Raw genomic sequence first — 27,358 nt, 5'->3', positions numbered from 1 at the left:
GAAGTTGTTTTCAACTATAACGACAAATTATTCTGGGTGTTTATGTAAATATGTATTTCTTTACCAAAATTTTCCAAACAATTAGTGATTCAAGGTTGACCGCTGGCATATTGGTTTAAAGCTTTTAATTATTTTACTACAATTACCTTCAACACTAACGCTGCAATTATCTAGCTGTGTTGAGTCAACAAGGAAAGCTGACTCCTATAAATTATCTAACACTAGGTATCATTGAAATGAAATAGGTAGCCGTGTTTATTTAGTAGGCCATAAGAGAAACTTATGCCATAATGAGTTTTTCTGTGAGAACTAACGAAAATTGGGCTTCAATTCAGGTACCACTATAGACAGCTGCACTAAATGTTATGTGAAATATTTTCTATTGACCATTTTCACGTAATCATAATACAGTGTTTCCAACATTAAGTTGGCGCCTTTGGACTTTGCAAAAATTATATTCTGAGGCTCAAAATTGAACCTTTCCATGCACGCACCCCTTATGTTAAAACCCACGGTGAATGCGAATAACCAATTCTCCTCTTACTTTACCAAAAGCATAGCGGGAGTTTGCTTGTGCAATAATGTACGAAATATTTTATGAAATTCTATAAACTTTTAGTGGTGGAGCAAATTAAATGAAAAACGAGGTAAAATATTTTTATACGTAATATACTTATTTATAGAAAAATTTATAAATAGGTTTTTTTAAGTTTTTCGATTTAAATTTATACGTCTTCTTCTATTGGAAATTTTCACGTAGCCCTAATCTTAAGTTTCCACCTTTAAGTTGCGCAATATTAAAGCTTTGAATGCGTGCCCACTTGCGTTAAACCCACTCCATACCAAAAGTTTGCTTGTGCAATATTGAACGTAATATTTTATGCAATTCCGCTAAAAGCTTAGCCGTGGAACAAATTTAATGGAAACCGTGGTAAAATATTAAACTACTATAGTCATATAAACCACAGAGAACGCGCAGTATCTTGAACAAGGCATTAGAACTAACTGTCTGCTAACGGCAATACACTGAAAAATATTAGGAATGACTCCGGACAAATTTGTACGTAAGGAGTCTAGTTTCTTCAAAAATCGATATGTTTAAATGTTTTGTAGGTAAATGAGAAGTTCTTGAAAAGGTGTGCCCAAAACCTGATAAATTTCAACTTACTGTCAAATATTTCGTGAAAAATTTTCTATTACTGGTAGGAGTGTGAACTTGTGGCATCCTTGAGGGAATAAGGCCAATTACACATCGAAGGTTTGGAAAACAAGAATGATTTACTTATTGAAATTAATCGTGGTATAATTGAAATAAACTCCATTTTCTAACCGAAATTCCCTGCCTACCTATTTTTATGCTGGCATCTAACTGGTCCCTTTTGTGCATGAGGTCAAATATTTAATGTTATTGCTAAATGGATTTAAAGGCCGACTTCCAGCGAAAAGGGTTCTAGCGAACTTAAAACCGAGCATCGAGACTAACAATGAAGCGACCGTGCCGCTGGGTCAAAAGTTGGAAGGGTTCTCGCTAACTGAAAGCCGTGCAATGTGGTTCTAGCGAACTGAAGATGAACAATAGAAATCCTTTTAAATTCATTTCCTCTCGAATTTTTGCTTTCCCCTGAAGGAAATTCTCTATTGTGTATCTTCAATTCGCTAGAACCACATTGCACGGCTTTCAGTTAGCTAGAACCCTTCTATCTTTTACCCCAGCGGGGATTCGAAAATCAGCACGGTCGCTCCATTGTTAGGCTCGATGCTCGGTTTTCAGTTCGCTAGAACTCTTTTCGATGGAAGTCGGCCTAAAGGCCATAATTACATTTATCTAGTCTTCAACCTAAGATTACTTAAATGTCGACTAACAAAATAACTTGCAACAGTCTCGACTTATATTCTCTCATATTCAATTTATTTTTAATTAATTGATCTCTTATTAAATATTTTATATTGAAGATAAAACATAATTCTCCTTGATTTACTATCGTTCATACTGAAGAATAAGCAATGGCTTTGAATATATTTGAGACTAGACAATCTAACTTCTTCAAGTACAGGTATGTTTCAGTTATTTATATTTTAGAGGCTATCAAAAGTTATGGGCTACAGATTTTGAAATTGTTTTAACTCATTATTAAACCTGCGGAGGGCATCAGTTTAATCCATCCGACAGTGAAAATACTTAATTTTTTTACAATATTTCAGGTATGTTCAGCCGTTTCCCGTCAATTTTGGGACGATTCAGGTGCAACACTCAATTATATCTCTAAATTACTGAGATTGATCTAAAGTTAAAGTTAAAACATTTCACGTATTGCAGGAAACGTGGGAAATGCAAAGTCAAGCATTTAAATACAATTTTACAAGCGAATTTTTACACCGCAGCTCAAATATGAAGTAATTAAGATAAAATTTCAGTATTAAAGCCAAGGTTAACTGTAAAATTAAGAAGATAATCAATATCTCTTGCTTTTGAAGAATAAATTACGAGGATCACAAAATAGATTACATGGATTTTGTCAAAATATACCAATCACCAAGAGAGTTTTACGTATTATACGCAACTATATAATAGTGAAATAATGAAGTTTAATTGTATCATTCTTTAAAAGGATAAACACGTCATTGTGTTTCCAATTCAACTTTCATTCTTTGAAAAAGTGATAGGTGTTTTCAAACCGTCATCACCCTTTGAATCTAGTAGCACCGTCATTGTAACTGGACCACCAAAAAAGATAGTCTCGCATACTATGTCGTTTTTAGCCATGGACTCGCAAGTGAAGAATTATTTAAAATTTACCATAAATTATGTTCGTTCTCTTTGGTGAAACTGAATATATAAATCTCGAATAGGTTCTTACGTTAATGACAATGTCAGTAATTATAATTTCGACCATCCTGACACTTCATTGGATTCTAAGGCGTCGAATCAAGATTTCGTCGACGAGGCAAATTATAAAGAAATCGGTGAAAATAATGTTGAGCAACGTTTGGAAGAACGCGTCTTTGCTGTGTGCTGAACGTGAGTGACAACAAAGAAGACCCCCCCCCCCAAATAAATAAGTCTATCTAATTGATATTACAGCCATTCCAAATATATCACCGGAAGTAACCGTTCGAGTGATATTTTCAGTTTGGTTGATAAGTGCCACAATCGTTTTGTTCTTTTTGGGATGTTTCTTAAAAACCGAGTTTACCACAGTGACATACGACACACTCAACACATTGGAAGACGTCATGGCATCGAAGTTAACACCCTTAATTATCCGGGGAAGCATCGTCCACGATTACCTTAAGATTTTGGTAAGATCGTCATAAGTAATGATTTATGATGCTTCCCCTTTTAAACGATTTTGAAAATTATAATTTCTAAATTTTTCCATTTTTTGTTTAAAGAAACAATTTCCATGTAATAATTTTTTAATCGTCTCAAATTATGGAATTCCAATCGTTGAACTTACGTTGAGATTAGTCATTTCAATCCTCTAACGCAAATAACCTTTTCAGGCTACTGGCGATGAAGCAGTGAACAATTGGTTCAAAAGTCTAACAGAGGACAATTTCTGTACTCTCATGGAACTGTTAAGCTTGGATGGATACATGGATATCCTGTCTGGTGAATCGGTTCTGATCATCAGCAAAACCTATCTGTCTTGGTTAATCGGAGAAGTTCTAACTAGTGGTGATGATTCGAAAGAAATAATAACAAGCATGGGAGGACTCTACATTTCGGAAGAAATTCACACTGATTATCTGCACATTATTTACAACACGTCATTCATAAATAATAGCCCCGAAATCCGTGAAATTGGTCAAATAAGGTACGATATCTCTCCAGTCAGATCTGGACCGCCTTCCACTCTCTATCTTGAATCACGTCTTTCCTTATATTGATTGAAATCCTTATATAATTAATTTATTTGTAATTTAAAGCGTGTATCCGATATTTGAGAGCAAGCCATACTCATATCTTGATTTCGTTTTCTCTTATCCGCTTGATTACGTAACCTGGACGAGGCCGAAAGAGAGCATAAGTGAACTGAAGATTTCCCAGTTGAGGACTCCGTTCCATCTGCTCGTAATGCTCGCTATCGTGTCGGCAACACTAGTAACACTTGAAATTATATTCTAGAAGACAAGAGGCAACAATTGACAAAGATATCTTTACATCGAAATATAACGTTCTGTATTCTGGTCCACATTGGCATTTAAAACCCTGTTGTGCCAGACAATTATGGAAAGAACCTTATAAAGCCATTAAGTGAAAACAGGGATAGATTTAATTTTAGAAGTAGGAATGGAGAAAGGTTAGTATTTACTTCAGTCCGACTCATAGCGCAGTATAGAGCACCTCCCTCCTACACGTAACGAAAAGATTAAATTATCTTATTTGCTCACTTAAACTACGTTTTGATGACGTTGCTGACGGGGACGGCGAAAAATACGCAATTCCTTTTTACCTCTGTCGTTATGACCCGCCTTTTCTTTCATACCCCCTTCCTTCCCGGGGAAGGGGGTCAGGGACTTTGGCGCGCACCCAGATTACCCTGTTCTCCATTCCTACTTCTAAAATAAATCTATCTCTGGTGAAAAAGAGCATATTTAGACTGAAATAATGAACAGATTCTCAAAATCAACGCAAATTGAATCGAACTTTGAAGACGTCTTTAATGCAAAAGGCGTCTACCAATTTTATACAAAAAAAGAACTCTAGTCAAACAGCCGTTTATACTTCAAAATTAAGCCTACAGAAACCATTAGCATAGAAACCGAGTTCAAACTCGGAAATAGTTTGGTTTCAACCAGAAGAAAGGATCGATTTAAGCCTTTAAAAGGCAGACACTTCAAAGTTAAATAAACTATATTCCAACTCTAGAATAAGGCAAGTTTTTCTTAGAACAATGTGGTTTTACCATTCATTATTATAAAGTTGGACTATTATTACCCAAGTTTGCCGTCTTTAGCCTAGATTTAAACGCGTTTAACGATTTTCGAGGGAAAACGAGAGTTTAACTAATGCGTCTTGCACATTTTCGTTCAATATTAACGCTGCAAATTATTTCTTATTTTTATCAAGAAAGGTGCTTGTGCTTATTTCCAACGCTAAATCTCTTAGAAAAGAGAGTTGTTTTTAAAGGCAGCTGAAATGCGAGCTGACTCTTAAGTACTTCACGTAATAAAAGATTTTCTATTAGAATCAAGTGAGAAGTTACGCGTAAATTTATGTCTCACTATTGTGAGAAGTAGCAATTAAGAGAAAATAGTTCAGTTACTGATTTCGAGAGTGTAGGCTCTATATTTGAACTGTATATTATGCGCACTAGACAGGGTGATTCTTATGGTGGTGGATTTTGGGTGACTTAAAAAGAAAAATAATTTGCATTGTAAGTATTCGCAAGAATTATCACATCAAATGTATTTCAATTCATGTATCACTATAGACAGCAATGAAGTATTTTACGTATGACCCATTAAATTTCATATAGAAACTCAAAGAAAATGCTTATTAAATGTAAGGGGTCATCCTTAAAACAATCCAATCGTAACTTGTAACAATTTCGACTCGAAATCGCTCAAAGAACATCCCACTTAATTTCTGACAGAACTTTCGGAAATTGTGTGTTATGTTTATTTATACAGTATACTAAAATGTGGTTGAAAATCTATGCATAGTTTGTCGAGTCAAACCATAAATTACACCCCGGTCTGTGTATTTCGACCAAAACGTCGTAACTTTGTCACAGTCTTGCTTTTATGACTATTCATTATTTTCAATTAATGTCTAATTGTATTGTTGATAGAAAAGAGACACACAAATAAATCCGACACCTCTTATATTTCACAAAATTTGTATCAAAGATAGCTCTATCAATTATACTGAAGGAATAGCAATGAGTTTGAACAAATTTGAGACTAGGCCGTCCAGCTTTTTCAAATACAGGTATGTTTCAATCATCTATATTTTGGTAGCTATTTGGAATGCAAGATTTAGATTTTGATACTACCCACAAAAATGTTTCAAACAATTATTGGGGTATTAACACTTCAATTGTTCTGTATCTTTTAGATATGTTCAGCCTTCTCCCGGCAATTTTGGAACAATTACGGTACTATTTTAAACAATTTTATTAAACGAGTCTTATCAATCTAAATTAAAAACATTTCCCATATTGCAGGAAACATGGGGAATGCAAAATCAAGCACTTAAATACATTTTCACAAGAGAATATCTGCAACTCGCTAACAATATGATGTAAGCCATACTTTCAGTATTTGAATTCTAATGGTTTTAATTTTAACCTTGTGAAGACAGTGAAATATATTACCCTTTTGTAGAATAAATTACGAGGATCATAAAATAGGATACATGGACTTAATCAAAATACATGATTCACAAGCGGAATTTTCGGTATTAAACAGAATTTAGAATAATAGCGAAATCATAATGTTATTTCTCTTTGATTTGAAAGGATAAACATGCTATAGTGTTTCCAATTCAACGTTCATTTTTCGAAAAAGTGCTAGATGTTTTTACACCTTCATCACCCTTTGATTTTAGTGGCACCGTCATTGTAACTGGACCACCTAAAAAAATTGTCTCATCCACTTTATCGTTTCTTGCCATGGACTTCGAGGTGAAGACTTACTTTATTTTATTACAAAATTGAAGCCCATATGGAAATTGCTTTAAAACAGTAGAGCGTTTCTTATTTTCGACCGCGCAGGTTCTTACGTTAATGACCACTTCAGTGATTATAATTTCGGCAATCCTGACATTTCATTGGATTCTAAGGCGTCAAATCCAGATAATGTCTCCGAGGCAAATTATCAAGAAATTTGTTAATATGATACTGAACAACATTTGGAACAACGCGTCACTGATGTGCGCCGAACGTGAGTGACAAGGGCGAAGACCATAATATTCTAAAAAGACATAACACAATTACACTTGCAGCCATTCCAAATATTTCACCGGAAGTAACTGTTCGACTGATATCTTCAGTTTGGTTGTTAGGCGCCACGATCATTTTGTTCTTTTTGGGATGTTTCTTGAAAACCGAGTTTACCACAGAGACATACGACACTCTCAACTCATTGGAAGACGTGATGGCGTCCAAATTAAAACCCAAAATAATCGTGGGAGGTATCGCCCACGAGTTTCTTAGGATTTTGGTAAGATTATCTTCAATTATGACTCAAATGGCTCCCTTAAGCATATGATTTATCAATTATGGTTATTTCTAACTCGATATTCTGTTCACAAGCAATAATGCTTTCACTTAAAAGGATAATTCACTAGTAATAACTTTAAAATTGTCTTAAATTTCGGAATCCCATTCAATCAACTTGCCTTAAATTTGCGTATTTAAATTATAATGAAGCAATTTAAAAACTATGATTTCAGGCTGCTGGCGATGAAGTTGTGAACAAGTGGTTCAACAGTCTAACGGAGGACAATTTCTGTGGTCTTATGGATCTATTAGAATTACACGGATTCATGGATGTCCTGTCTGGCAAATCGGTTCTGATCATCAGCAAAACCTATCTGACTTGGTTGCTGGGAGAAGTGCTGGCGGGAGATAAAGAATCGAAAGAAACAATAGCAAGAATGGGTGGACTCTACATTTCGGACGATATTCACACCGATTATCTGCACATCATTTTCAACACTTCATACGTAATTAGTAGCCCTGAAATACGTGAAATGGCGCATCTGAGGTATGACTGCAGCCCACAGATGATCAATCAAAGCCGTATATTCTAGGACTGTTCACGAGCCGAGCTGAGCGAGCTTCTTAAAAGCTCGGCTCGGGTTGAGTCGAGAAAACGGCGGCTCGGCTCTGCTCGAACTCGGCTCGCTCGTCACGAGCCCGAGCTGGCTCGAGCTCCTGAGCAATCCAACACATCACAATCCACTTAAAGCCTCGTCTTTTGAAATAATAGTTTAATTTCGACTAACTCTTAATTTTTACAAACATTTTAGCGTGTATCCGATATTTGAGAGCAAGCCCTACACTTTTCTGGATTTCGTCTTCACTTATCCACTTGATTACGTAACCTGGACAAGGCCGAAAAAGAGCATAAGTGAACTGAAGATTACGCAAATGACGACTCCGTTCAACCTGCTCATAATGCTAGCCATCGTGTCAGCAACACTCGTAACACTTGAAATAATATTCTAGAAGACAACAGCCAGTCACAATCAACAAAATTAATAGAAATTTCTATTAATTTTTACTATTAACAAACACGAAAATGAAAAAAAAACCTTTAAAATAGGTCACATTTGAAAATTCTCTTCTTGAAAGTGTGCATCCACCATATAAATTTGTCACATTGCGCAAGTTACCAACAGTCTTATGCTTATGCTTTATGTGTCTGAGTCGCACAGTCTGACCTTGAAGGAGAGAGGGATGGAGTAGAACCCTTCATACCTATAACATTCCAGTCTGTACCCCCATTAGGGTCGTACGGTACGGAAACGTCGAAGATGCCTTCTTTATCTTAAAAAAAAAAGAAGCTAGTTTCCATACAATACAATCGCGCTAAGTGGCAGCACTTCACAATCGCCTCTTCCGAAGGGTAGGGGCGTGTGTGAGGTACACTGGGAGACTTTCATTGAAGCAAGTCGCCCATGATCATTTCCACTCCATCTTACCTCTTTCCTATCTGGTTTGACCTAGCTATTGAATCCATGAATCTCATCAACAGTTAAGTAATATGTATGATTCTTGAGAGTAGCTAAAAATAACTTTATAATGTAATCTAAAATTACCAATATTCGATTTAAATTAACAGAATATGATCGGGTACAAAAACCGACACTTGTAGGCTATTTATGTTTGCCCTTTAACACCAGCTATATCTTATCTCGAAAGTGTGTAAAGCTCTTAATAGTCCAATACCTGTCAGTCTTTGAAATTACTTGCTGGAAGAATAGAGAATAAACATTTCTGAAAATAAATGTATACAAGGAAGTCTTTTGGTCTTAAATCGGAAAAATAGGAATAGGTGATGTCGCAAACTATGACAGCACCCTCCAGCTTGTTTTAATGTTTGTGCGACGTTACTACTACGTCATGGGTTTGTTGCTGGGAAAACGTCACTCAGGGTCAAAAATCTATATTTTCAAACTGTCTCCTTGTTCAAATGTTACAGTTGGGTGTGTGAATATGGATTTAACAGCTAAATGGTTTGTTTCCAGTTTAATAGTAATAATAAAATTAATATTTATTTCGCAACCAAAGTAATGAAGCAGTAAACACGTTTGTAAGCCTTTAACTTGCAACATAGCCTGTCTAATTGTAGCAGACACTCGCCCTCTAGAAATACGGCGAACCAAAACCTATTTTCTTAACAATAGTAGGACTTTGTGTGACGTCTCGAAAAACAGTTGCACGTGACCAGCCCGACTTTGCGAAATTACCTATTGAGAAGAATGTAAAATAACGTGTAGTGAGTCATTGCTGGCTCACATTGACAGTTAAAAAACTGTTATGGTATACTTCAAAGAGCCGCAAGTGGATATTTACTTAACAAGAGTCCCGACAAACTTGTTTTTCGTCCATCCAAAGTTGGAAAACTGCTAGTAACACATACCATAACGCTTATGTACTTCTTTTCGCAACTATTTCACATTAAGAGCTCTAAAGTGGTAGTGGATCTAGCCTTAATAGAGAGTTTAAGCATCCCCTAAACGCGTACGTGTAGCTACCTTCCACAGTGCATTAGACCAATGCATTGTCAAAGGTGGCTACACGTACGCGTATAGGGGATGCTTAAACTCTCTAATAGGTCTCTATCCACGCTCTTTTTCGTGTACCCGGGGCTCACTCACAAACACACGTACAACCCAGCTCTCTTACAAAACAGCAGCGCAAGAACTAGGCCTGGTTATATAACCAAAACCGAGCTAAAAATTAAACCTGAAGAAATAATTACACGTAACTAATCTGACAACAGAAATATTCCAGTTTACCTACAAAAATACCCGTTTTATACGAAAAATGTTACTGGTTCTGAACTAAAGGCATAGCTTCAGATTTCTCTACTACCTTAAAACAGTTAAGCGTTATAATTTTACTGGACATAGGAATCGATAAGGACTCTTAAAAGTTTCTTACCGCAGTATTATGAAACTAGAAAAACCATTAACGTGGTTTGTTATAATGGGAAAAAAGCTATTTGCCAGCAATTATTCTATACTTCAACCCAACCTTAGAATGAGTATAGTTTAACGTAGAAAAATGTGGTTTTTGTGAACAATGTTTACCGTTTATAAAGTTGGGCTCAATTATAACGACCCATTATTCTGCGTGTTCATGTAACTTCATAGTTCTTTACCAAACGTTTCCAAGCAATTAGCGCTTCGAGGTTGACCTGGCACATTGGTGGAAAGCTTTAAATTGTTCCATAACAATTACCTTCAACACTTACACTACGACTTCTAGATGTGGAGAAAGACGCTTTGATTTTTCTAAAGCACAAATCTTTTAGAAAAGAAATAGTCGTGTTTATTTAGTCGGCTATAAGCGAAATTTGTGTCATAAGAAATTTTTCTAAAAGAACTAAGGAAGTAATTGCTCTTCAATTCATGTATCATTGTAGACAGCAGCAGCAAATGTTAAGTGAAATATTTTCTATTGTCAATTTTTAAGTAATCAAAATGTAGCGTTACAACAATTAGTTTGCACCTTGGGACTTTGCTACAATGAAACCTTTCCATGCATTCCCACTTATGTTACCGCCCATTCTGAAAACGAATAATAAATTTAGAATGAATTTAATTTTTTAACTGAAATTCAGTGACTGCCTAGATTTATGCTGGCATCTAAATGATCCCCTTTGGTGTATGGGATCAAATAATTACGGTTATTACAGAATAGATTTAGCTAGTAACTAAATTTAGGTATTTTTCGATCTAAGACTACTTAACAGTTGACCAAAACGTCGCTCTTTTCACTCTCGACAGTCTCGTTTCATTAAACTCATGTAAATGTTTATCAATTAATTTTAATTACGTTTTTTTAACAAAACGAAATGAAATTTGAAATGATTAGTTACTGTATATTTTATATCAAAGATAACACGCAATATTCCATGAATTTACTATTGGTCACACTGAAGAATAAAAAATGAGTTTGAACCTATTTGAGACTAGACAGTCCAACTTCTTCAAGTACAGGTATGTTTCAGTTATGTATATTTTAGTGGATATCAAAAGTTATGGGCTACAGATTTTGATATTGTTTTCACTAATTCTTCAACCTGTTAGGGTGTTAAGGTATGTCCACGCCATCGGTTTTTCGCTTGCAACCTGTCTATACACAGGTTTTCATAGCAAAGAAAGGAGAGATTTCAATAACTCCAAAACGATTCGACCAATCAGCTAATCCTATTGACAATCATGCATCACACATTTGTTTATTAAACCATGGTAGTTATCAGCCTTCGCTCGTTCAAATAATACCAAAAGCGGATTATGCTTCACACAACCTTCCGTAACATATATGATTCTTCAATTTTTAATTTATATATCTATATTTTCGAAATAAATATGAATAGATGTATATTATATGTACTTTATATGTAACAAATGAACATATGAATAGATTGGCGCCCTTTAACCCCTGTAAAACATACAGACAAAGCCGCGAGCGACGCGAAAATGTTCGAAAAAAATCAAAGATTCTGATCGGACCAGGTGTGCCAAGCGACGCGAGCGTGCGAACGAATTTGTTTTGTGTGGACAAGCAACGTTGCTCGCGCGACAAAGCAAACGAACTCGCGAAGCGGGAAAAAATAGCGTAGTGTGGACATGCCTTGCCGATGGTGTCAGTTCTGGTTCAGTCCATCTAATAGTATAATCTTTAATTCCTTCACAATTTTTTTTTCAGATATGCTCAGCCGTTTCCCGTCAATTTTGGGACGATTGAGGTAATATCGATTATTATGATGATTGAAAATTTAAGTTATAATTTTTCACGTATGGCAGCAAACTTGGGGAATGCAAAGTCAAGCATTTAAATACATTTTTACAAGGGAATTTTTAAACCGCGCCACCAATATGAAGTAAGATACAATTTTAGTATTAGAACCAACGAGGCTGTAAAAAATGAGAATCTAATCAATATCGTTTACTTTTGAAGAATTAACTACGAGGATCATAAAATAAGCTACTTCGACATTGTCAAAATACACGAATCACCAAGAGAATTTGACGTATTATACGCACTTTACAATAGTGGAATAAAGATTAATTTTATCATTTTTTTTAAAAGGATAAACACGTCATTGTGTTTCCAATTCAACTTTCATTCTTTGAAAAAGCGATAGGTGTTTTCACACCATCATCACCCTTTGATTCTAGTGGCACCGTCATTGTAACTGGACCACCTAAAAAGATAGTCTCAAATACTCTATCGTTTTTAGCCATGGACTCGCAGGTGAAGAATCATTTAGAATTTAATGATGTTTACCACAAAAATAAATTCTTCTCGTGCATTTTGGTAAAACTCTATTCAAAATTTTCAAATAGGTTCTTGCGTTAATGACATCGTCAGTAATTATAATTTCGGCAATCATGACACTTCATTGGATTCTAAGGCGTCGAATCAAGATTTTGTCGACGAGGCAAATTATAAAGAAATCAGTGAAAAAAATGTTGAACAACGTTTGGAAGAACTCGTCTTTGCTGTGTTCTGAACGTGAGTGACAAATAACAAGACCCCCTTCAAATATAAACACTAAGTTTTCGTAATTGATTTTTCGCAGCCATTCCAAATATATCGCCGGAAGTAACTGTTCGAGTGATATCTTCAGTTTGGTTGATAAGTGCCACAATCATTTTGTTCTTTTTGGGATGTTTCTTGAAAACCGAGTTTACCACAGAGACATACGACACCCTCAATTCGTTGAAAGACGTAATGAAGTCCAAATTAAAACCCAAAATAATCGCGGGAGGTATCGCCCACGAGTTTCTAAGGATTTTGGTAAGATTTTCTTAAGTAATGATTTCCCTTTTAAATGATGTTGAACATTTTATTTTCTAAATGTTTTGGATTTTCCACTAAAACGAAACATTTTTTATTTCCTAATTTGTTGCATTTACGGTCAGATTACGCATTCCTTTTGAAAAACCAATAATTTTCAGGCTACAGGCGATGAAGTTGTGAACAAGTGGTTCAATAGTCTAACAGAGGAAAATTTCTGTACTCTTATGGAACTATTAGATTTAGAAGGGTACATGGATATCCTGTCTGGTGAATCGGTTCTGATCATCAGCAAAACCTATCTGACTTGGTTAATCGGAGAAGTTCTGACGAGAAGTGATGAACCGAAAGAAATAATAGCAAACCTGGGTGGACTATACATTTCGGACGATATTCACACAGATTATCTGCACATCATTTACAACACGTCATTCATAAACAATAGCTCGGAAATCCGTGAAATTGGCCAATTAAGGTACCACTGCTATCCAGTCACATCTGGACCACCTTCCGCTCTCTATCTTAATAAAGGACATCTTTCCTAATATTGATTGAAATCCTTATATAATTCATTTATTTCTAATTTAAAGTGTGTATCCGATATTTGAGAGCAAGCCATACTCGTATCTGGATTTCGTCTTCACTTATCCGCTTGATTACGTAACCTGGACGAGGCCGAAAGAAAGCATAAGTGAACTGAAGATTTCCCAGTTGACGGCTCCGTTCCATCTGCTCGTAATGCTTGCTATCGTGTCTGCGACACTCGTAACACTTGAAATTCTGTTCTAGAAAAGATTTATGAATATACCGATGGAAGTTAAACATCATTGCATAGCTATATTATAGCCTAAAAGTTGTTTCCGTGTTATCATTTGATGCATAAAACTTAACGTGAACTTTAGCTGGTAAAATTGTGTAGCAATCTTGAATAAACTTTCACTATACCACCAAAGTAATTTTGACCCGCACCATTGAAAAGATTTTAAATGATTCTTTTTCAAGCACCATTTCAAACACTGTACACAAAATAAATAAAAACAAATATAATTGAAACAATATAATATGCTTTGAGTTTATTATCTAGTCCTGCAGTTTGAACACCATCGATGGACTAAACAACGTCAGATTCATCGTAAGCTGCTGTATGGTTATAATTTTAGGTGATTCCAGGTATGTTGGTGCTTTATTAAAGGTAATATACGTATCATTCCACGTATGACCTTCGCATTCATTGAAAAGGATCTTGAAACTCATTCGCAGGAAAATTATAATTTATGTTCAATATTGAACTGATACGATCTGTTCACTAGCGCGGTGGACACCTTATCAGACCTACATTACTAAAATTCGATGTGAAGGAAATATTTATGAAACAAGTTGGGAAACCAAAATAAACCTCTCCTAGTTGAGACGAGGACTAATGGATTTTCTACCCAATTAAAAGGTTTTTCTTAAACAGGTAAATAAAATAGAGTTTAAAGTTCAAGTCGGGCAATTTTATAAGTATACCATATTTAAAATGAGTTATGTATTAATGGTATAAAAATCATTAGAATAAACTCAATTCATGCTTAGAACAAGAAGTGATATCTAGTTTATTAGGGAGAAGGTATAAATTCGCCACATTTCCAGCTTTATCTCCAGTCCAAACGTAGGTCCGGAGTTAATCCCCGCCTCTAAATTAGAACCAGCATCTCATTGGTTCTTGAAAACTCATGTCAGCGCGACGCGAATGACGAAAATTACGTATTTTCCGAATGAGGAGAGGCGAAATACTCCGGCTTCCTTTTACGTCCCCCTTGTATTTTGAAAGGGGGACTGGGACTACGGTGCGCGAATATTTATTCATCCTATACCTTCTACCTATTAAACTAGATATCACTTCTTGCTTAGAACTAAATCGGTTCAAAGGAAAACCAGTTTTCTACCAGTTCTAAGCTATTATTCTACGCATAGTTATGGATTTCTCTACGACCTCAAAACATTCAAGAGTTATACGGATAATGGAACCGCTTAAGCTATTAAAAGGCCCTTTCCGAAGTTAAAAATTTCTTGATCTTTATTTAAATGGTTCGTTATGATTATAGTATAGCCCACCTTTAGAATGAGGAGGAAATTAAGTTTTATAATTGAATATTTAGGTACACTTCTAAATTTAAGTACAGTTCTACTATAATGATATAAAATATTGGAAGTTTCTTTCTAAATGATAGAAACTTTTACCTTGAGAATGCAGTATTTTGATTAAGGTTTTGCCATGTTTATACAACAATCAGTATATGGGACTGCCCCGTTTTCTAAGAGAGTATACGAGTAGTTTTTGAGGAAAGTTTCCAAACATTAAACTATAAAGTAAAGTACGTTCCAGATATAGTTTTGCGTGCAATTATTAATTTAAGGGAAAGCTGAAAATTAAATCTCTTTAAAATAAAATAGTGCAATTTATAAACGCGCTTAGAGAATATCAAATAATAATGCCAGGTTCCCCCCATAACAATCGCTTTAGGCAAGCACTAAAATTTAGTACCATTTTCGCGCAACCACTGCAGTCTCATTGTTGTTCCTCTTTATACGGTTCTATTTATTCTGATAGATTCGTGATAAGATAATACACCCGAAATTGTTTATCGAAAGTTTTAACATTAAAGGCAACTCCTAATATCCTAAGAATACCGCCGATATCAAAATTAAGGCCAAATAATTAAAAATGAGTTTGAACAAATTTGAGACTAAGCAGTTCAACTTCTACAAATACAGGTATGTTTCTGTTATACTATATATATTGGTAGCTGTTCATAATATAAGCTCTAGATTTCGATATTTGGCACACTGATTTTTCAAACAATTACAGACAATTGGGGTATTAGTTTTCAATTGTTCTACATTTTTTTAGATATGTTGAGCCTTTTCCCGTCAATTTTGGAACGATTGAGGTACTATTTTCAGATATTTTAATTATGCTAATATCGATAATAATATTTCACGTATTGCAGGAAACGTGGAATATGCCCAATGCAGCAAATAAATACAATTTTACAAGGGAATATTTAGAAGGCGCGACTAATATGAAGTAAGATAATTCCAATATTAAAACCCAACTATTGTGAACAAAGTCAATATGTTCTTCTTTTATAGAATTAATTATGAGGACCATAAAATAAGTTACTTCGACTTTGTCAAAGTGCACGAATCACCAAGAGAATTTGACGTAATATACGCAACTTTGCAATAGTGAAAATAGTTTAATTCTATCATTATTTGATTTGAAAGGACAAACACGCCATTGTGTTTCCGGTTCAACTTTCATTCTTCGAAAAAATGATTGGTGTATATACACCTTCCTCTCCCTTTGAGTTTAGTAGCACCGTCATTGTAACTGGTCCACCTAAAATAATTGTCTCGACAACACTATCGTTTCTTTCCATGGACTCGCAGGTGAAGACCGACTTAGCTTGGCCCGGTTCGAAAATAATCGAGTCGAGCCGAGTTGGCTCGGTTAACATATAGGTTCAGTAAAGTTGCTACTATACCAACGTAAGACTTGAGAATGACTGGAAATATTATCGCATGTATAGGAATGTAGTGGTTAACCAAAAAACCGCTCGGTAAATAGTGAAGAAATCGATTTTTTGCCCACGGTTACAGGTGAGAGATGACGATATCACGCTTTTTATTGTGTAAAAATACAACGGAACGCTATTGTAAAAGAGAAAAAACACTAACATGAAAGCATTAGGCCCTATTTCAGTGACTAAGCTCGCGAATCGTAGTGAGACTAATGACTCGATGTCTGTCGGCTCGACTCGGCGCGAGCCTCAGCCGGCTTGAGCTCGTGAACAGTTTTAATATTTCACATCTTATAGGTTATCACGCTAATGACCGAGTCTGTGATTTTAATTTCTGCAATCCTGACATTTCACTGGATTCTAAAACATCGATTCAATCTATTGTCTATGAAGCAAATTCTCAAGAAATTAGTTAGTCTAATGTTGAACAATATTTGGAACAACGCGTCGCTGCTCTGCGCTGAACGTGAGTGAAATGAAACCTCGACTTTTTCCCGAAAATAAATAGTTACAAATTGATATAATTTTTTTATTTTTCGCAGCGATTCCAAATATTTCACCCGATGTTACTGTTCGACTGATTTCTTCAGTTTGGCTGTTGAGTGTCACGATCATTTTGTTCTTCTTGGGATGTTTCTTAAAAACCGAGTTTACCACAGAGACATACGACACCCTCAACTCACTGGAAGACGTGATGGCGTCGAAGTTAAAACCCAAAATAATCTTTGGAGGCATAGTCCACGAATATCTTAAGATTTTGGTAAGATTCCTATCGGAAATGGCTCCAACTTAGAGGATACTGATTCCAACTTGATAAAGATAAAAACCAAAGGTCACTTCATAATTGTCCTAAATTAAGAATTGCCAATCGATAATTTTACGCTCGGTTTGCACATTCTTAGCAATATTTGCTTCAAATAATAAAAAAACCGATATTCTATAGGTCACCAGCGATGAAGTGGTCAATAAGTGGCTCAAAAGTCTAACAGAGGACAATTTCTGCAGTATTGTTGAACTCTTAGCCATAGATAGATACATGGAACTTCTGTCTGGTGAAACGGTTCTGATCATCAGCAAATCCTATCTGACTTGGTTACTAGGAGCATTGCTTACGGGAGATGATGATTCAAAGGAAATAATCACAAGCATGGGTGGACTCTACATTTCTGACGCTATTAACACAGATTATCTACACATTATTTACAACACGTCATTCTTGACCAGTAGCCTGGAAACGCGTGAAACTGGTCAAATAATGTATGAATATAACCAGAAAGGGACACTGTATCCTCTTTATACTTTAGTTTTATAACATGATTCTACCCAGGCTCATCCTTTTTGTTTGCTATCCTGTTCATCAAACTTCAGTGGGGTGAATTGTATAACTGTTTGGTACTTAATCCCCAGCAATCCAGGCACAAACCTGGATTGCCTTGACTTTTCAGAAAAAGCCACAAGCGCGCCTAGTCAAATAGTTAAGAGCCCTCAGAATATTGTTCAGGGAACTATTTACAGCGTTTGTGATTAGGTTTAGTAATCTTGATCCAAATGTTTTGATGTTTGGAAGAATCATGTTACAATTTACCCGCTTTGTGGTACACTTCTATCGAAGAGAAGTATTATATACTTCTGTCGATTGTCAATGTAATACTTAAAAGTAGAGAAATCTAAAACAGTCAGTTTCAAACCGAACGCATTCCGAGCCTAGCCTGTCAGACTGTTAATTATTTTATACTTCTGATATAACCCACACACACAATCAATAAAAGTCTTGTAATCCAATTATTGATAAAATTTTCAGCGTGAATCCGATATTTGAGAGAAAGCCATACCCGTTTTTGGATTTCGAGATCATTTATCCGCTTGATTACGTAACCTGGACGAGGCCGCAAGAAACCGTAACCGAACTGAAGATTTCCCAAATGACGGCTCCGTTCAATCTGCTGATAATGCTCGCTATCGTATCAGCGACACTCGTTACAATTGAAATTCTGTTCTAGAAAAGATACACGAATATACTAATGTAAATTAAGCCTAATTGTAATGCCATGTTATAAAAGTTTTTTCCTTGGTATCATTTGGTGCATAACTTTAACGTGAACTTATAGATGGGAGAAGCGTGTAACAATCTTGAATACAATTGCACTATAACACCAGAGTAATTTTGACCCGCACCATTGAATAAATTGTAAACTATTCTTTTTCAAATACTATTTCAAACACTGTAACAAAATAAATAAAAACTAATATAATCGAAACAATATAATATGCTTCGAGTTTATTATCAAGTCCTGCCTGCAGTTTGAACACCATGGATTGACTAAACAACTTTAGGTTCAGGTTAAGCGGCAGTATTGGTGAATGTTGGGTGTTTTCAGGTTTTTAGGTGCATTATTAATGTTAAGGTAAGAGTGATATTTTGCTTGTCGTTTATTATTTCTTATAATTTCTCGTGGAAATAGTCGTGCTTTTCCACGTAAGACCTTTGCATTCATTCATTGAAAATTATATTGCATCTCATGCGCAGGAAAAAAAATTGTTTATGTTGAATATTGAACTGATACGATCTGTTCACAAGCGCGGTGGACACATTATCAGACCTATATTCCTCAAAACGTATTGTGGTTTTCATTCCCATTATAATTCGATGCGAAGCAAACATTTAACAAAAAAAATTGAAGTCCAAGTCGGGCAATTTGATGAGAAAACCACAATTAAAATGAGTTTTGCGTTTTAAAATTAACTCTACAGGGTGTTTGTGAAAAGTCCATCAATAATGAAAGGGCGTATTTATTGGGCCATTTTGAGTCGAAAATGTTCTATGACATTTAGCCGTCCGAGCCACGGTTTTCGAGTTATGATTTGAATATTTTAGGGATGACCCCTTCATTAAATTAGCGCTGTCTTTCAATTTCTAAATTAAATTTAAGGGGTCATCCGTAAATTACTCCAATCATAACTTGAAAACAGTGGCCCGGACGGAAAAATGTCATAGAACATTTTCGACTCAAAATGGCCCAATAAATACGCCCTTTCATTATTGATGGACCTTTCACAAACACCCTGTATAGTAATCGTTATTAGAAACGCAATCCATGTCAGAACTTAATGGGATTAGTTAAGGGGAAACCAGTTTCTCTCCCAATTCTAAGCTGTTATTCTCCGTATAATTATGGATTTCTTCAAGACATTTAAAAGTTATACGGCTAATGGAATCGCTTAAACTATTAGAAGCTCTTTCCCAAGTTAAAGTTTTCTTGGTCTTTATTTAAATGGTTTGTTACGATTATAGTATAGCACACCTTTAGAATGATTTGTTTTAATGGAAAAAATGTGCTTTTATAATTGCATATTTAAGTACACTATTAAATTTAGTTTCAGCTCAACTATTCTTCCTAACTGGTACAAAAAATTATCTTGAGAACGTAGCATTTTAAGCAAGGTTTGGCCATATTAAAACAACAACCATTATATTTGACTGCACCGTTTTCTAAGACAGTATACGAGTAGTTCTTTAGAAAAGTTTCCAATCATTAAACGTTTCTAGGGAGACCAAGGCACGGTGGTAGAGAACGTTTAATCGGAGCCTCCGGGATGAACTAGGCCCATGCATGTCAAATTTTATGTGGGGAAATATCCAGTTTGTTAGGAAAAATATTTTCACCATAGATGGCGCTTATTTTTCCGTTTTGACAGGGGTCTTCCTTAAATTATCGTTGATATTTTAGGGGTCAGTCATAAAATTTTTATGATAGAGAAAAGTTTCATCCTAAAATTAACGTAAATGTTTTTGGGGCTATTCACTTTTTACTGAATCTTTCGGTTAGATTGTATTGATGACAACAAAATAAATTATTTCAATTAAAATAATTCAGTAAGAGTTATAAAACCGTATATTTGCAATCCGCGACCTTGGCCCAAATACTTAAGTAAGGTTCTCACTTGACCGAAAATCTCGACGGAAACGAACCGCCAGCGGTTGCAAATTTTCTTACCGCTGTCCGCCAGCGGTAGAGCGTTCTCACTTGCAGCGGAACTTAAAATAATGCTGACAATTTATTGGGTCACGTGACCATTATCGATCGGTCGACGGATCGAAACCGAGAGGGCGGTAAGGGTTGTACGCAAAGGTAAACAAAGAAAATGGAGGATTTGAGTGACTCTGAGTTTTCCAATAATATTATAAATACATTATGTATTTATAATTATTATTATTATTTATAATTATTGGAAGTTATGGCTTCGCGTATTGCGCAATAAGTTGAAATCTCCAGGGACTTATGACAGTGACGTAACTACAACGTGCATTTTCATTGGCTGACTTTTTCTATTTACGCCGGGTACGGCCGAAAAAATAGAACACGTTTTAAGCCCGACCGAAATGAGCGGAACGGCAGTTCCGTCGTGCTCGGCGTTAAAGTTTTCGGTCAACCCAAGTTACGCCGGCTTTCCGTCGTGTTTTCGGTCAAGTGAGAACCCTACTTTAAGCAGTCGACAGGGTCACGGGGTTCAACTTTGTTTATTTTACGGTCGTGTCAGCGCCCCCAAGCGGGAAAACACGGCGAACTAAATTAGTTAAAAAAATATTCTCGCTTCGCCACACGCATGGGCCTAGTTCATCCCGGAGGCTCCGGTTTAATAAACAGTTTCGCGTGCAATTGTTAAATTAGGGGACTTTACAAAGTTAAATCTATTTAAAATAAAGTAGTCCAAAAAGCGTGTAGCAATCTTGAATAAGCTTGCACTATAACACCAAACTAGTTTTGACCCGCACCATTGAATTAATTGTAAACTTTTTTTTTTCAACTATTATTTCAAACACTTTAACAAAATAAATAAAAACTTATATTATCGAAACAATATAATGTCCTTCGAGTTTATTATGAAGTCCTGCAGTTTCAATACCATCGATCGACGTTTTGTTTTTCTCAAAGTATTTCTTATTATCTCTCCCAAAAATGTGGAAAATAGTCGTGCCTTTCCATGTGAGTGTTTGGCATTCAATCTATGAAAACAGAAGGATCCAGTAGCGTCGCTAGGGTTTACAATTTGGGATTGGGGGGGGGGGCTAAATCTGGGCAAACTATTTGAAAGTTATTATAAGACCTTAATATAAATGGGAAAATGTGTGGACCTTTAAAGCTATCCGTAAATTTGTGTCAACGTGAAATTATTCGTATTTTAAAGATATACAACATTTTATTGATAAAGACTTCAGAACCGATTATGAAGGATTTCCACTCGTCTTAGGTTTATTTTTATTTTTAGTTTTGGTTAGCTTTTAGTCCACACTATTGGGACTCCCTTCGAAAGAACATGAAACATTTTGCCTCCATCTGTTTTTTATTTCAAAATTTCACTGATATCGAAAATTTTCTATATATTGCTACAGAATTTTAGGTTGCTAACAGCAATTTTTGGTGGAGTTTACGGATTATTTTGGGGGCTTAGTTTGGAATTTGAGAGGGCTATAGTCCCCACAAAAAAGGCCTAGCGACGCCACTGGAAGGATATTGAATACTTTATGGGGAGTTTATTCCTTTAAATTTATTATTTGATGTTAAGGAAATATGTATCGAAAACAATTTAAAATGAGTTGTGCATTTTAAAATTAATCCTATAGAAATCATTAGTAGAAACTCAACCCAAACTTAGAACTAGATCGGATTAATTAAGAGAAAACCAGTTTTCTACCAGTTCTAAGAGCTATTATTCAACGTATAATTATGGATTTCTCAACGACCCTAAGGCATTTAAAGGTTATACGGCTAATGGAATCGCTTAAACTATTAAAAGGCTCTTTACGAAGTTAAAGTTTTCTTGCTCTTCACTTAAATGGTTTGTTACGATTATAGTATAGCACACCTTTTAGAATGATTTGTTTTAACGGAGAAAATGCGGTTTTACTTAGGTAAACTTCTAAATTTAAGTTCAGTCTGAATGTTTCTTCATAATTGGTACAAACAGTTATCTTGAAAACGTGTAGCATTTTGTTTAAGGTTTTTCCATATTAAAACTACAAGCAGTATAAGGGACTGCCCCGTTTTCTAAGAGAGTATGCTAGTAGTATTTGAGGGAAGTTTCCAAACATTAAACGATTCGTTTCAGAAATAGTTTCGCGTGCAATTATTAAATTAGGCAAAGCTAAAAGTTAAATCTCTTTCAAATGAAGTAGTGCCATTTATAAACGCGCTTAGAGAAGTCCAAATGAATAAAGCCCAGTTTCCCCCATAACAATCAATAAGGTGGCAGCTATCGCTTTAGGTAACCACTAAAATTTTGTTCCATTTTCGCGAAACCACTGCAGTCTCGTTGTTCCTCTTTTTACAGTTCTATTCATTCTGATAGATTCGTGGTAAATTAATAAACCCGAAATTGTTTATCGAAAGTTTTAACACATATAGACGATGCCGAATATCATAAGAATACCGCCACTATCGAAATTAAGGCCGAAGTATAAATTATGAGTTTCAACGAAGTTCAGACCAGGCAGTCCAGCTATTTCAAATACAGGTATGTTTCATCTATCCATATCTAAATGAATCAAAGTCCTGACTGACTGATTGACTGACAGTCTGACTGATAATCAACGCCCAACCCAAACCGCTTGCCCTAGAAGGCTGAAAATTTGCACGAACGTTACTCATAAGTAGTAGGCGCGTACTAAGAAAGATTTTTCCAATCCACCACCAGCTTAGTAAATGGCGGCCAGAAATGTTAAAAAATCTTCTCCGCGGTTTCAACCGATTTCACATATATTTAGTTCACTGGTTTCCTTTAACCTTTAGACGGGCTTAATGGTCTTTTGGGTTCTATTTGTTGCCATCTTTTTGAATGGCGGTCAAAAACTTAAAAACTCTTCTCTATGGAATAATGTCCACGTGAAAAGTTATAAAAAATGTCCCAACGGGCTGACGGGCGTTAGCTCCTAGGTTCTAGAAAAATATTAGTCGAATCAGTAAAATCTACCCATTCTTTATATCATTTTAATGATAGTTCTTATTACACGCGAGCAACGCTGTGGGTAACAGCTAGTCTTGTTTAACTATATTTTAGTTTGTAATAAACCAATTTGTCTATTAATTTTATAGATATGCGCAGCCTTATCCTGCCAATTTTGGGACGATTGAGGTATTATTTAAAATACTTTTTATTGATGAGTCGAAGCGCTCGATTTTAATTAATAAAAGCCATTTCCCATATTGCAGGAAACGTGGGGAATGCATAATCAGGCACGCAAATACATTTTTACAAGAGAATATCTACGACTCACTACCAATATGATGTAAGCCAAGTTCTCTGTGTTAGAAAAGTGGCTTTAACATTGAGAAGACTGTCAAATATATTATCCTTTTTAGAGCAAATTACGAGAACCATAAAATAGGATACGAGAACTATGTCAACATATATGATTCGCAAGCGGAATTTTTGGTATTAAACAGTATTTATTATAGTGAAATGATTATGTTAATTCTACTTGATTTTGAAGGATAAACATGGCATAGTTTTTCCAATTCAACGTTCATTCTTCGAGAAAGTGTTAGATGTTTTTACACCGTCATCACCCTTTGATTCTAGCGACACCGTCATTGTAACTGGTCCACCTAAAAAGATTGTCTCGACTACTATGTCGTTTTTAGACATGGAATCGCAGGTTAGAACTTATTTTACCTTTTAATTTATAACTAAAATAAAGCCTAATTGAGGTGCAAAATTTAAGCAACAAGCGCAATAACCTGATCAAGCCAAATGGTAAAACTGCACTTAATCTGTTACATGTTTACTATTTTTGATCGCACAGGTTGTTATCTTAATGACCACATCAGTGATTGTAATTTCGGCAATCCTGACATTTCACTGGATTCTAAGACGTCAATTTCAGATGTCCCCGAGACAAATTATCAAGAAATTTGTTAACAGGATGCTGCACAACATTTGGAACAACGCGTCATTGATGTGCGCCGAACGTGAGTGACAAGGGCGAAGACCATAATGTTCTAAAGAGAGTTAATTCAATTACACTTACAGCAATTCCAAATATATCACCGGAAATAACTGTTCGTCTGATATCTTCAACTTGGTTGATAAGTGTCACGATCACTTTATTCTTTTTGGGATGTTTCTTGAAAACCGAGTTTACCACAGAGACATACGACACCCTCAACTCATTGGAAGACGTGATGGCGTCCAAATTAAAACCCAAAATAATTGAGGGAAGTATCGTCCACGAATATCTTCAGATTTTGGTAAAGTTATCTTCAACAAAATTTTGAATTGATTGATAAATCATATCTTTATAACTAAGTCTATTTTCTGTTCTAAAGCAAATATAAATTCATTTAAAAGTATAATTCGTTTGTCTTAAATTACGGAATTTTATTCAATCAACATCTTAAAATTGCGTGTTCCACACCAAATTTGCAAAACCAATTATTTTCAGGCTACCGGCGACGAAGATGTCAATAGGTGGTTCAAAAGTCTAACAAAGGACAATTTCTGTACTCTTGTGGATCTATTAGATTTAGAGGGATACATGGACGTCCTGTCTGGCGAATCGGTTCTTATCGTCAGCAAAACCTATCTGAATTGGTTAATTGGAGAAGTGCTGACGGTAGATAAAGAATCGAAAGCAATAATAGCAAGCATGGGTGGACTTTACATTTCGGATAGTATTCACACCGATTATCTTCACATTATTTTCAACACTTCATACGTAACAAGTAGCCCTGAAATACGAGAAATGGCGCGTCTAAGGTACGTCTGCGGCCCACAGACGATCAGTAAATGTCGTTTATTCTAGTCACATAACAACCCAGTAAAAGCACCGTTTTTCGAATAACCCCTATTTTTTTATTCAAATTTCAGTGTGTATCCGTTATTTGAGAGCAAGCCCTACACTTTTCTGGATTTCGATTTATCTCATCCACTTGATTACGTAACTTGGACGAAGCCGAAGGAAAGCATAACCGAACTGAAGATTTCGCAAGTGACTACTCCGTTCAACCTATTAATAATCCTGGCAATCGTGTCAGCTACACTCGTAACACTTGAAATTCTGTTTTAGAAAAGATTCACGAATACCTATGAAACTTTAACTCTATAACAATGTTATGTTTATTCTATGTTATCTGGTAGTAGCTATATATTTTTATTTTACTTACAATATTCCACAGTACTAATTTTGACTTGTACTATTGAACAATTTGTGAATGATTATTTTTGAACTACATTCAAAAACATTGTATCAAAACTAATAAAATCAAAAATAACCGAAACTATTTAATATTTTACTAGCAGAACCTTATAATGGGGAGAGACAAGTGGGTCAGTTTCCCTATGGCCGGTACCTTCTAGGGAGCCGGGAATTGACGGCATTTGCATGCGTTCATGCCTTTGTATCTCAAACTTTGTAGTTCAAAGTGTAATAGCACAAGAGTTTCCAGTTAATGTTTCTTTTATTCGTACCAAGTTAACAACGTTATTTAGAGGTATTGTTCAAAACTTCTTTTACCTTACCATCTTAGGCACACTTCTACCTTTAAACGTACACTTCTACCTTTAAACGTATACTTCTACCTTTAAACGTATACTTCTACCTTTAAACGTACACTTCTACCTTTAAACGTACACTTCTACCTTTAAACGTACACTTCTACCTTTAAACGTACACTTCTACCTTTAAACGTACACTTCTACCTTTAAACGTACACTTCTACCTTTAAACGTACACTTCTACCTTTAAACGTACACTTCTACCTTTAAACGTACACTTCTACCTTTAAACGTACACTTCTACCTTTAAACGTACACTTCTACCTTTAAACGTACACTTCTACCTTTAAACGTACACTTCTACCTTTAAACGTACACTTCTACCTTTAAACGTACACTTCTACCTTTAAACGTACACTTCTACCTTTAAACGTACACTTCTACCTTTAAACGTACACTTCTACCTTTAAACGTACACTTCTACCTTTAAACGTACACTTCTACCTTTAAACGTACACTTCTACCTTTAAACGTACACTTCTACCTTTAAACGTACACTTCTACCTTTAAACGTACACTTCTACCTTTAAACGTACACTTCTACCTTTAAACGTACACTTCTACCTTTAAACGTACACTTCTACCTTTAAACGTACACTTCTACCTTTAAACGTACACTTCTACCTTTAAACGTACACTTCTACCTTTAAACGTACACTTCTACCTTTAAACGTACACTTCTACCTTTAAACGTACACTTCTACCTTTAAACGTACACTTCTACCTTTAAACGTACACTTCTACCTTTAAACGTACACTTCTACCTTTAAACGTACACTTCTACCTTTAAACGTACACTTCTACCTTTAAACGTACACTTCTACCTTTAAACGTACACTTCTGCTAGATAAAGGATCATTAACATTCTTAGATTGGAGGCTATTGAAATTGTCTAAACAAGTTGGGCAGGTTGATATACTTGCTCCACATGTGACTAATTCCTTGTTCTGGGACCAATGTTTTTGGGAGCTCATATCTTCGTAAATAAATTATTTGGGCTCCATGTTATTTAACACTTTCCACTCACTTTGACCCAAAGAACATACCCTTTAATTTATGAAACACCCTGTATATGGCGGTCAAGTTTAAATTATTTATATTTTGGTGACTATTATGATATAACCCAAGTATTTTAATATTTTTGACACGTATCCTTCAGATATTTAGGAGAATTGTTTCTCCTTATCTGCATTTAGGCTGAACATTCGACTTATTTTACCTTTTACTCAAATTAAAAGCACTTGACGTTGT

General features: G+C 35.4%; 2 protein-coding genes across 2 annotated transcripts in view; one reads left to right on the top strand and one right to left on the bottom strand.

Annotated features, from left to right (window-relative positions):
- LOC149702786 (uncharacterized) overlaps positions 1-27,358 on the bottom strand; it is a 119,187-nt gene that overhangs the window by 12,779 nt on the left and 79,050 nt on the right. The window lies entirely within an intron of this gene.
- LOC149702795 (uncharacterized) lies at positions 7,457-8,305 on the top strand. Its single transcript, XM_089866733.1, has 2 exons — positions 7,457-7,716; positions 7,982-8,305. The coding sequence occupies exons 1-2, from the start codon at positions 7,469-7,471 to the stop codon at positions 8,178-8,180; spliced, it is 447 nt and encodes a 148-aa protein (XP_089722859.1). The 5' UTR covers positions 7,457-7,468; the 3' UTR covers positions 8,181-8,305.

The sequence above is a fragment of the Phalangium opilio genome, unplaced genomic scaffold, assembly GCF_054372755.1.
Source record: "Phalangium opilio isolate 3A_F unplaced genomic scaffold, DU_Popi_V2 ptg000017l_1, whole genome shotgun sequence".
NCBI classification, from domain to species: Eukaryota; Metazoa; Arthropoda; class Arachnida; order Opiliones; family Phalangiidae; genus Phalangium; species Phalangium opilio.
This window is presented reverse-complemented; position numbering and strand designations above follow the sequence as displayed.

Bases quoted from the DNA above. Each gene is read 5' to 3' on its own strand.
- LOC149702795 (XM_089866733.1), top strand. From the start codon at position 7,469: ATGGATCTATTAGAATTACACGGATTCATGGATGTCCTGTCTGGCAAA. The intron at 7,717-7,981 runs GTATGACTGCAG...CAAACATTTTAG, and splicing joins CGTGAAATGGCGCATCTGAG to CGTGTATCCGATATTTGAGA.